This window comes from Scyliorhinus torazame, chromosome 20 (assembly GCF_047496885.1).
Source record: "Scyliorhinus torazame isolate Kashiwa2021f chromosome 20, sScyTor2.1, whole genome shotgun sequence".
NCBI lineage: Eukaryota > Metazoa > Chordata > Chondrichthyes > Carcharhiniformes > Scyliorhinidae > Scyliorhinus > Scyliorhinus torazame.
The window spans coordinates 10,870,719-10,883,304 of NC_092726.1; the positions used below are offsets into that span (position 1 = coordinate 10,870,719).

General features: G+C 47.2%; 1 protein-coding gene across 3 annotated transcripts in view; it reads left to right on the top strand.

The window, feature by feature from the left end:
* LOC140396862 (netrin receptor UNC5D-like) overlaps nt 1–12,586 on the top strand; it is a 523,350-nt gene that overhangs the window by 333,716 nt on the left and 177,048 nt on the right. For all 3 annotated transcript variants that reach the window (XM_072485654.1, XM_072485652.1, XM_072485653.1), the window contains one exon: nt 9,248–9,391. In XM_072485654.1, the coding sequence (XP_072341755.1) occupies nt 9,248–9,391 (144 nt within the window). The remainder of the gene's footprint in view (nt 1–9,247; nt 9,392–12,586) is intronic.

Below are 12,586 nucleotides of genomic sequence, written 5' to 3' on the forward strand. Positions count from 1 at the left end.
AATTTTAGACATAACCTGGTTTGTGCGATGCTTTGGGGGGAAGGTAGCTGAGGATTTAAACTATTGGGAAACTGAGCAAATGTTTGGTTGGCCAGAAAGGTGTTAAAAACATCCAAATGGTTAAGCATTGTAATGATCTCTGTATGTAGTAATACATGATCAAGTAATGTTAAGCAAGTACTGGCAAATGATCACTAGATGGCCACACTATCAAGACCTATAAAAAGGTTTCCCCGCTCTTTCCTCAAGGAGACTGTGTTAGGAGTGTTGTTGCTCTTTTTAGCCTTAGTCTATTGGCTCTGATTACGTCACCTTTGCTCACGAGTCACCAGGTATCTTTATGATACCGCCACGTGGTTCAAGTTCAGGTTATGATTAATAATACAGCACACCGCTTAGTAAGGATTAAAACAACGGTCATTTATTGTATACAACCAGCAATATTAATACCCTAATACTACTTTCTATATAATAAACCTATCACTACTGGCCAATACTTAACTTAGGAAGAGCCCACCAGGTCAGGGAAACGAATGGCTTGTCCAATCAGATCTTGCCCGCGGGATTCAAAAGGCTGCTACAGGTCGGTGGCTAGGTGTCTCTACCGGATAGCGATCACTGGATTCAAACTTACAGTTGCCGGTTGCTGTTCTTGCGAAGGTCTCGAGCAGGCGAAGAGGAGAGAGAGCGAGATCTGAACTTGGCCCCTCACTTTTATAGGGCCCAGGGGCTTCCCGCCTCCCGGGGCGGCCCTTGACCCTGAGTCCCAAGTGATTGGATTTGTTCCCAATCCCTGGGGTCGATGTGTCCAATGGTGAGGCGATTCCTCGATCGGGGGGTAGTCGTTCACCTGTCTTTGTTTCGGCCACTGCAGGAGCCGACAGGTCTGGCCCGGTACTCAATTGCTAATATATTGCAATTGTTCCCGGGGATAGCCGATTTAACTGCAGATGCCTGGATAGATGGGCTGCAAACAGTCCTGAATGTAACTGCAAATACCTGGGTTGATGGGCTGTTGATAGCCCTGAGTATCAATCTGGGCTAACTTCCCCAGAGCCGAATATGCAATACTGTCTGCAGCTGCCTGCTTGTGTCTTGTTAGCTGCTTTTCCCAGCAGTCTTTCGGGTTAGCCATTTCAAACTGGGTTTTGGCCAGATTAATCGGAACGCAGCCATTTTACGTGGCTACAGTGTGGAGAGTACAGAAGGGAAACAGCTAGAGAGAAGTTAACAGATCTTAGCATATAGCATCTTATTTAATAGTTTAATCTATAGTTATTTGTTTGTTTACTAGTTCAGTATTGAAGTAAAAAGAACTCACTAGTTTATTTCATATTACTCATTAAATTATTTTGTCATCACCTGAAAGTCTATGTCGATATTTCAACAACTTGGCTGGACAAAAAGAGTGATATATATATATTACAAAATCATAATATAACGAGCATCAGCTGACATCTGAGAGACTGTAATGTTACGACCAGGTTCAGAGAGCTGGACTGACTTTTCTTTATTTACAGCACTGTGCTGTGTTGGTGAGAACAGAGTTTAAAATGTAAAAAGGAGATGTTGCCAGCTCAGCATACAGAAACTTCAACAAGTACAGAGTTAGATTCATTGCTGAAACTCACCGGGTAAATATGCAGAAATGATGAACAATAGGTTTGAAACGTACAGATCTTTCAAAGTATGTCCCAACTACCCACTACTTCAAAAACAACTTGCTCACAGCCCCCACAAGCAAAGTAAAAGAACTTAAAACTTGGCTAAGTAAAAAGGAAAGTCAGAGAGAAATTGCCGGGAAACATGTTTCCAGCTGAAAGGTGACTTTCGACAATAGCTGCTGGGACTTGGACTTTGCACTGGATCACTGGGCCCGCAGTCCTGGGTGGTCAATTCAATTTCCTGTTAGACACAGTGGTGTTGACTCAGAATCCTCTTTCAGAGGTTTGCAGAAATGGTGGGTTTCTCAGTCACAAACAGCTCTGCTTTGATGACAGGGTTTTCGGAGAAAGAGAAATTGGGGGTAAGGATGTTTCCGTGGCAATCGTTCTGTTACACCCAAGAGATGGGTCATATGATCTCTCTCTGGTTTCAGTCTTAGCCACTGTCTCTGAGCCGTCCATTGACTGGATCTCCACAAAGTAGCTTGTGCCCTCCGCAAATACAGCATAGTAGCTGCTATAATCCAGTGTCCCAAAAGTGTCCTTTTCAAAACATTTAACACTATTATGTCTAGCCGATGACATGATAAAATGATGCCCAGATCTTCAATTCCCCGAAGGGAGGTCCCCTGTAAAATGCACTGGGGGACCCTCATAGGTCCCCAGGCGAGAACTGCACAGGAATTGCCAAGAAGCTTCAACTTGCGTTGGGCCATTTCCCAGTATCTGGATGGTTTTGGTTCCGGTTCTCTCAGCAGAACAGTTGCTCAGGTAAAGTTAGAAGGATTGCAACCAGTTCTAACTCCTTTACCCCAATTCCAACAGTTGGAACGGGGTGGGGGTATTCGGGTGGTTTTCTTCTGACGCACCCCACACCCTGAAGTGTGTGATGTCAGGATCAATTCGGATGTGACGTGGGCTTGTCCGCAGGATCCCTACCTGGGTTGCTTAGAGAGAAATGATTAGAGCAGTCTGAGGAGCTTGGCAACCTATGGGACTGTTGAAGAGGAAAATAGAAGGATGGCCAGATGCTTCCAGGTCTTAGGGACCCTCAAGGTGTCAAATTCTCTCCCTCCCTACCTTCCTTGGTGTTGCTATTGCAGAAATGCTGGGAACAATGGTACGTGGTATATCCTTGTTGCTGATACCTTACATCCAGCCACAGTCGGACACTCCAGTGGGATATCCCAGAAGATACAGTGGATGACGGAACTTCACTCCTGATGTCCCATCAATCCACCACCCCGTCCACTGGTGTTATCATGAACATATGCCACGAACCTTGACAACATCCAGAACAAAGCATCCATGCTAACCACCAGCCCATCCACTCCCTGTGCCACCAATGCACTGCAGTAACTCACCAAGGCTCCTTCGAAAGCACCTTCCAAACCCACAACCTCTACCGCCTAGAAGATGAAGGGCAGCAGGCACATGGGAACACCACAAACTGCAAGTCCCCATCCCTCTCACCTGACATGGAACTATATAGCCGTTCCTTCACTGTGGCTGGGTCAAAATCCTGGAACTTCCAAACGGCATTGTGGATGTTCCTACGCCACGTGGACTGCAGCGGTTCAATGCCACCTTCTCAAGGGAAATTTGGGATGGGCGATAGAACTGCTGGTCTAGTCCCATGCCCCAAGAAAGAATTTTAAAAACCTGCAAACTAACATCACCAACAAAAATGAGGATTGTATGTAGCCTTTACTGTGAGCAAATTGATGGCCAACATTCACTGCAAAACTACACAAATTACACTGTGAGAATTCTGGAAGGGTTGGTAAAATGCTTTGCAACTATTCCATTCTTTTATAGTCAGATATGTAGCAACAAGTTCTGATTTAAGTTCATTGAACTTTGCAAAGTGAATAGTAAACTCTTTTTTTAAATGGTAATCTGTGTTGGTATAATGAAGATTAAAATCAATATTATGTTGAACAATCATGATTTTGGATTTTTGGGCCTCCCAAGGCAGTTCCTGAGTGGATGGGGAGGTGGGGAGAAAGGGAGTGGTGGAATGGGAGTAGTCCATTCAGCCTCTCGATTCTGTACCAGCTTTCAGTGTGATCATGGCTCGTCTGTATCTCAACTCCATCCACTCTTGCCCAAGAATAAACTACCTCAGTTTTCACAAGGAGGGAGGAATGTAAACCAATGTAGCCAATCCTGTCTTTCTCCTGCCTTCCATGGAAACTGCATCTACCCAGTTCATGGGTGCTGACAATTGAAAATGCTTCAAAAACAAAGGCTGGGAAGCCCCATTGTCCCGAATTTAGAGGTCAACACAGCAGCAGAGAAGCAGCACTACAGGAGGTGCTAATGAAGGTGCAGTTGGAGTGAATTCAGCACACGCTCATTCAGATCAGCAATAGCTTCCTGACTCTTTACAAAATGATCTTTTTTTTCTTCTCTATTTCTGGGCAATTATTTTTCTTTGCTGAGGGCATTCATACAGTATTTTGTCAAGCTTAATCATCAATCCTTTGCTTATTTCCAATCGCCGGCTCACATAAAATACATGTTTAACCAGGGCTAAAGTACTGCGCACGGGTCTGGCCACCATATTATAGGAAGGGTGTGATCCCACCAGAGAAAGTAGAGAGAAAGTTTCCTAGGATGTCGAGAAAACATAGAACATTACAGCGCAGTACAGGCCCTTCGGCCCTCGATGTTGCGCCGACCTGTGAAACCTCTCTCAAGCCCATCTACACTATTCCCTTATCGTCCATATGTCTATCCAATGATCATTTGAATACCCTTAGTGTTGGCGAGTCCACTACTGTTGCAGGCAGGGCATTCCACGCCCTTACTACTCTCTGAGTAAAGAACCTACCTCTGACATCTGTCCTATATCTATCTCCCTTCAATTTAAAGCTATGTCCCCTCGTGCTAGACATCACCATCCGAGGAAAAAGGCTCTCACTGTCCACCCTATCCAATCCTCTGATCATCTTGTCTGCCTCAATTAAGTCACCTCTTAACCTTCTTCTCTCTAACGAAAACAGCCTCAAGTCCCTCAGCCTTTCCTCATAAGATCTTCCCTCCACACCAGGCAACATTCTGGTAAATCTCCTCTGCACCCTTTCCAATGCTTCCACATCCTTCCGAAATGCGGTGTTGCTAACTTTTGGTTGGTTCAATTGGCTCTGTTTTATAACCTTTGCTCTCGAGTCGCCAGGTATCTTTATGATACCGCCACGAGGTTCAAATTCATGTCATGATCAATAACTCAGTACACCAATTAGTAAGATTCAAATCAAAACACATGTATTATACACAGTAAATCGCTACTCATGCATAAACTCTACTTTCTAGGCTATTTCTATAACTAACAGGCCTATTCTTAGCTTCGGACTGGCCCACCAGGTCCGGGAAACAAATGGCCTTCCGTTCAGGTCCTGAGTCTGCGGGATTCAAAAGCTGTTATGGACTGGTAGCTAGGAGCGCCTATCTTGTAGCAAGCGTTGACTTGAGACTTACTTGCTCGGAGGCAACAAGACAGGTCACTGACAAGGGTTGGTTCAAGTTGCTGAGTCACCCTGCCAAAGAAGGACGATTTGAACTTGGGGGCTTTACTTTATAGTCCCCCAGGGGCTTCCCGCCCTTTGGGGCGGACCCCGTACCTGGTTCCAAGTGATTGGCCTACTTTCTGATCACTTGGATCGATTTCTCCAATGCTGGAGCGGTTCCCTGATCGCCAGGCGGTCCCTAAATGTTCGTTGGCCTTCCTTTGTCTTGGCTCCTGCTGGCGCCGAGGAGTCTGGCTTGGCTTTATTTACCTTAACTGTTGCCATTGTGCCTGGGAATCGCACATTACTATGCAGATGGCTGCTACATTACTATGCAGATGGCTGCTGGTTTCAATGCTGTCTGGTTCCTTACAGGTCTCAATACACATGATTTCTGTATTTGCTAGTCTTTGCCTGTGTTGGCTGAATTTCCCTTCAGCCTTTGCGGTTCTCCATTTTAAGCCGGGAAGTTGCCAACTCAGGTGGCTACAGCGGCGACCAGAATTGCACGCAATACTCCAAATGTGGCCGCACCAGAGTTTTGTACAGCTGCAACATGACCTCACGGCTCCGAAACTCAATCCCTCTACCAATAAAAGCTAACACACCGTACCCTTCTTAACAACCCTCTCAACCTGGGTGGCAACTTTCAGGGATCTATGTCCATGGACACCGAGATCTCTCTGCTCATCCACACTGCCAAGAATCTTACCATTAGCCCAGTACTCTGTCAACAACAACAAAGAACAACTGATATTCCTTCCAAAATGAATCACCTCACACTTTTCTGCATTAAACTCCATTTGCCACCTCTCAGCCCAGTGCTGCAGCTTATCTATGTCCCTCTATAACTTGTAACATCATTCTGTACTGTCCACAACTCCACCGACTTTAGTGTCATCTGCAAATTTACTCACCCATCCTTCTACGCCCTCCAGGTCATTTATAAAAATGACAAACAGCAGTGGCCCCAAAACAGATCCTTATGGTACACCACTAGTAACTGGACTCCAGTCTGAACATTTCCCATCAACCACCACCCTTTGTCTTCTTCCAGCTAGCCAATTTCTGATCCAAACTGCTAAATCACCCTGAATTCCATGCCTCTCTATTTTCTGCAGTAGCCTACTGTGGGGAACCTTACCAAACGCTTTACTGAAATCCATATACACCACTTCAACTGCTTTACCCTCATCCAACTGTTTGGTGACCTTCTCAAAGAACTCAATAAGGTTTGTGAGGCACGACCTACCCTTCACAAAACCGTATTGACTATCTCTAATCAAATTATCCCTTTCCAGATGATTATACATCCTATCTCTGATAAAGCTATCCAAGATTTTGCCCACAACAGAAGTAAGGCTCACTGGTCTATCGTTACCGAGGGTGTCTCTACTCCCCTTCTTGAACAAGGGGACAACATTTGCTATCCTCCAGTCTTCTGCTACTATTCCTGTAGACAAAGATGACTTAAAGATCAAAGCCAAAGGCTCAGCAATCTCCTCCCTCACTTCCCAGAGAATCCTGGGATAAATCCCATCCGGCCCAGGGGACTTATCCATTTTCACACTTTCCAGAATTGCTAACACCTCCTTATGAACCTCAAGCCCTTCTAGTCTAGTAGCCTGAATCTCAGTATTCTCCTCAACAACATTGTCTTTTCCTGTGTGAATACTGACGAAAAATATTCATTTAGCACCTCTGCTATCTCCTCGGATTCCACGCACAACTTCCCTCTACTGTCCTTGACTGGCCCTACTCTTACGCTAGCTATAGAAAGCTGTAGGGTTATCCCTGATCTTACCTGCCAAAGACTTCTCATGTCCCCTCCTGGCTCTACTTAGCACTCTCGTTAGGTCCTTCCGAGCGAACTTGTTACTCTCGAGCGCCCTAACTGAACCTTCATGTCTCATCTTTACATAAGCCTCCTTCTTCCTCTTGACAAGTGTTTCGACTGCTTTAGTGAACCACTGTTCCCTTGCTCGACCACTTCCTCCCTGCCTGACAGGTACATACTTATCAAGAACACGCAGTAGCTGTTTTTTGAACGCTCCACATTTCCATTGTGCCCATCTCCTGCAGTTTTCCTCTCCATCCGATGCATCCTACGTCTTGCCTCATCACATCATAATTGCCTTTCCCCCAGATATAACTCTTGCCCTGCGGTATATACCTATCCCTTTCCATCACTAAAGTAAACGTAATCAAATTGTGGTCACTATCACCAAAGTGCTCACCTACCTCCAAATCTGGTTCATTGCCCAGTACCAAATCCAATATGGCCTCGCCTCTCTGGCCTATCTACATACTGTGTCAGAAGACACACTTTAAACCACCTTCCTGCCTGCCAGTATACTCCTTCAACTTTGAAACCTTACTCATGACCTCACTATTCGCAACCTCCTGCATACTGGAGCTACAATTCAGGTTCCCAAGCTCCTGCTGAACTTGTGTGAACCCTCCCGAAGAGCATTAGCAAATTTCCCCCCCAGGATATTGGTACCCCTCTGGTCCAGGTGTAGACCATCCCGTTTGTAGAGGTCCCACCGACCCCAGAATGAGCCCCAATTATCCAGAAATCTGAAACCCTCCCTCCTGCACCATCCGTGTAGCCACGTGTTCAACTCCTCTCTCTCCCTATTCCTCATCTCGCTCGCACGTGGCACGGGTAACAACCCAGAGATAATAACTCTGTTTGTCCTAGATCTAAGTTTCCACCCTAGCTCCCTGAATTCCTGCCTCACATCCCTATCCCTTTTCCTACCAATGTCATTGGTACTAATGTGGACCACGACTTGGGGCTGCTCCCCCTCCCCCTTAAGAATCCTGAAAACACGATCCGAGACATCACGCACCCTGGCACCTGGGAGGCAACACACCAACCGCGGGTCTCTTTCGTTCCCACAGAATCTCCTATCTATCCCCCTAACTATGGAGTCTCCAATGACTAATGCTCTACTCCTCTCCCCCCTTCCCTTCTGAGCAACAGGGACAGACTCTGTGCCAGAGACCTGTACCCCATGGCTTACCCCTGGTAAGTCATCCCCTCCCAACAGTATCCAAAGCGGTATACTTGTTACTAAGGGGAACGACCACAGGGCCTCCCTGTACTGACTGCTTCCTCCCAGCCCCTCTCACCGTCACCCATCTATCCTTATTCTTCGGAGTAACTACATCCCTGAAGCTTCTATCTATGACCACCTCTGCCTCCCAATTGATCCGAAGTTCATCCAGCTCCAGCTCCAGTTCCCTAACGCGGTTTCTGAGAAGTTGGAGATGGGTGCACTTCCCACCGATGAAATCAGCAGGGACACTGACAGCGTCCCTCTCCTCAAACATTCTGCGGGACGAACATTGCACTACCTTCCCTGCCATCCATACATTTTAAGTATGAGAAAAAATTGGATAGCCTGAGGTTGTTTTTTTTTACATGGGGGGAGATTTAATTGTATAAAATTAAGAGGGGTCGTGATCCAGTAGGTTTGAAGGATTCATTTTGATTGGCGGAGAGGTGAAAACTGGGGCCATCAAAGAGAAAGTCAGAGGGTTTTTTTTTCATGAAAAAGATGCTAAAGATTTGAAAGTCACAATCTGAAAGGTGATACAGGCAGAAATCTTAATTACATTTTAAGAGATTACTTGGTTCTGCACTCAAACTGCCATAACCTACACGGCTACGAACCAATAGATGGGAGATGGGATATGGTTGATTGGCTATTTTTCTGCTGACACTAACATGATGGGCCAAATGACCACCTTCTGAGCCTTAAATTTCCGATATTTCTGTGATGCAGAACTCTGCAGATGCTGGAGTCCGAAATAAAAATAAAAATGCTGGAAATGCTCAGCAGGTCAGGCAGCATCTGTGCAGCGAGGAATAGAATTAACGTTACAGATTGGCGAGTTAGAGGTCATTGATGTAAAATGCTGGCTTTGTTTCCCTCCCCACACATGCTCCTGGCTTGCCGCATAGTTCATGCAATTTTTTTAACATATATTTTCTTTTCCGATGAGCCGATTAGTAAATTCACCTTTATTTACTTTGTACTTGTTTCTCTTCTTCTCTTGTAGGGTTGAGTGTTCGAGAGGTCCTTATCAATGTTTCCCGACAGCAAGTGGAAGATTTTCACGGTCCAGAAGATTACTGGTGCCTCTGCGTAGCCTGGAGTCAACAGGGAACAACGAAGAGCAGGAAAGCGACAGTCCGAATAGCATGTAAGCAGAGAAAGAAAACGGTGATTACTGATGATCAATTGTTTTCACTTCAGCAAGACACACACAGACACACACAAACTGAAAGTCTGAACTTCGCAGCTCTCCTATTGTTATGCAGCTTTGGCTGCTGTAGGGTAGGTAGTCCATCAAACTGTGATTCTCCCTGAATAATTCCACACTGCAACAATGTGTGAATTACAGTGCGCAAGCAACCTCCAAGCGCAGCGTCGGACAACGGGGCCTGAATAATGCATAGGCCAGCTTCTGCACTTCACCAGACTTATAACCACACGGGCTTCTGAATGAGCACTGCCGAGGCATAACTTGTGAGATATAAAATACCAAAGTATTTCCCTTCTCTGCTCAGCGCAGTGAAATCATGAGTGTTTTTTCCCCCATTGAATCCTAGTGCAGAAGGAGGCCAGTTGGCCCATCGAGTCTGCACCAACTCGACAAAACTGAACACTCTACCCAGACCCACTGCCCCACCTATCCGGTAACCTAACCTGCACATCCATGAATACTAAGGGCCAATTGTAGCATAACCAATCCACCTGACTTGACACATATTTGGACTGGGGGAGGACACTGGAGCGCCCAGAGGAAACCCACGCAGACACGGGGAGAACGTGCAAACTGAACACAGATAGTCACCAAGGCTGGAATTGAACCCGGGTCCCGGGCACTGTGGGGCAGCAGTGCTAACCACTGTGCCACTGTGCTGCCCTCACATAACATAGATCTTTCAAAATAGATTCCCGGGGATGAGTGTGTTTAATCTTCGAGGGGTGACTCAAACCAGTTGATAGCAATTTGCCAGCCTGTTTTACTCCTCTCTCCCTGGGCGCGATTCTCCGCTCCCGCGCCGGTTTTGAGAATCACCTGGCGCGCCATTTTTCCCCGCGACGCCGGTCCGACGTCCTCCCGCACCCAAGCGGCGGGAACGGCCCCTTCGGGTTCTGCGCGGCGCAGGCCGGAGAATCGCCCAGGACACCCAAAATGCCGATTCTCCGCTACACCCGCTATTCTCCGGTCCGGATGGGCCGAGCGGCCTGCCCAAAATGACGGCTTCCCGCCGGCGCCATCCACACCTGGTCGCTGCCGGCGGGAACAACGCGGGAACACTGGGGGGGATGCCTGTGGGGGGGGTTCTTTCACTAGGGTTGCACTCAAAAGGGGTCTGGCCCGCGATCGGTGCCCACCGATCGGCGGGCCGACCTCTCTGAAGGAGGACCTCCTTTTTCCGTGCCCCGCAAGATCCATCCGATATCTTCTTGCGGGGCGGCCTCAGGGAGGACGGTAACCACGCATGCGCAGGTGACGCCAGTTAGGCGGCGGATGACGTGGCGCTGCTTTTATGCGGCGCCAATGCCCGGCGCGCGCTGACGACGTTGCTTTAGGGACACGCTCCCCCCCCCGAGTTTCTCGCGGCCCCGATCCTCGCCCATTTTCGGGCCCTGAATCGGTCGAGATCGGGGCAGTTTCACGCCGTCGTGAATCTCGACGGTGTTCATCTCGGTGGGCACTTAGTTGCGGGAGCGGAGAATCGCACCCCATATTCTTTTCCATTGACTTGGACAGAAAATAAGATTGGGCAGGGTGTACAAAAAGGGGACTTATTTGCTCACCCATTTTTACATTTTACCCTGAAGGTCAAAAGAAATGGGAGCATGAGTGGACTGTACCTGCATTGTCTTCCTTTTTTCACTTTTGCCTGTTTTTAATTCAACACAAGTCAGAGTCAAAGAAAGGAATTAACAAGAGAATGAGAATTCAAATAAAAAAGTAAATTTTACTTTAAATAGTCGATGCAAAAAGGTACAACTTACAGGACGACTATCGCCCACATCACCCCCTGCACAAATGTGGCATTTTGTAATTGCACAGTTTGACAATATGAGTTGTTTATTCGAGCAGGGTGGGCCAGAATTCTGTCTGACCGCTTTAACCTTCAAATTTCACGGGTACGATTGTCATCAGCAAGACATACTTCCACAAACACTTTCCCTCTCTGGTCACGACAGTCCTGATGTCGTAGCTTCCCAGAGTTCCTTTTCAACTGACCGACCAATAACATCCCGGTTCACTGGTTGGCCACTTCTGGGAAAACACCCAGCTCTTTAGCATCTCTGGGTTGTTGAGGTTTTAGATCTTTTTAGCCAGCTCGTCCCATTAACAGTTACTGCCGCTTTTAATACCAAACAGGACAACCTCTTCCTGAGAGTGCAACCCCCAGGTGTGCAAAATGTCATGGTTCAGTACCAGTCTCATTCTCAGCAAGCATGCCTTGTTTTCTCCGTTTTTCAGTGAGTTTTTACTCACCCTCACATTATTCCTGTTGACAAATATTAAGTGGTTTTGTATAAGTGAAGCAAGTATTTTTCTTTGTGAACTAACACAGTAATTTGAAGGTTGGGAAAAAAGTTCTTTATGAGTGTGTCATTATTTACAGGGAGTCCCTAGGAATGTTTCAGCATTTACCGTGAGTCCCTGGGAGTGTGTCGATATTTATACAGGATCTCTGGAAGTATTCCAGTATTTACAGGCCCTCAATATCAGGCAGACGGTGAAACTATCTTGTAGTCAATGTTTCATTAATTGTGAAAGGATTCAGGTGTGAATCAGTGACCCCTAGACCCTTGTCCATAAAATTCCTTAAATGCTAAGGGACAATGGAATCTAGGACCGAACCTCCCTCGTTCATGAGCCCGGGGGTCAGCTTGCTGCCAGCAGACGGACAGCAGTCAGGCTTAAGCAACACAGCCCATTCCTCACTGCGAGTCATCTTCACCCTCCTGCATTGACTAGTGAACTGGCACTCCGGAACTTCCCAGCCCCAGCACCCTGACGAAAGTTTCTGCAACTCTCTTCCCATGGTTCAGAGGGGTAACGATGGACCGGGGAAGGGGAGGGAGTTGCTGAACAGTCGGGCAACATGCTGGTCCTATTGTCTGAAGCGGGGGCGCCGAGGACATCCCTAGCCTTCCTACCTATGCAAACCCTTGCCCGTGCCTGGCCTCCATCCTCCAGAACCACCTTCTCATGCGAGGAAACGCGACGCTCCTCCAGGTCTTTATCAGTAAGGTCGTCGCCCCACTACTGAGCCAGATTATAGAGGGCACAGCGGACCACCATGATGTGGGAGACCCTCTGGGGACTGTACTGGAGGGCTCCACCAGAGGCAGCGGAAATGGA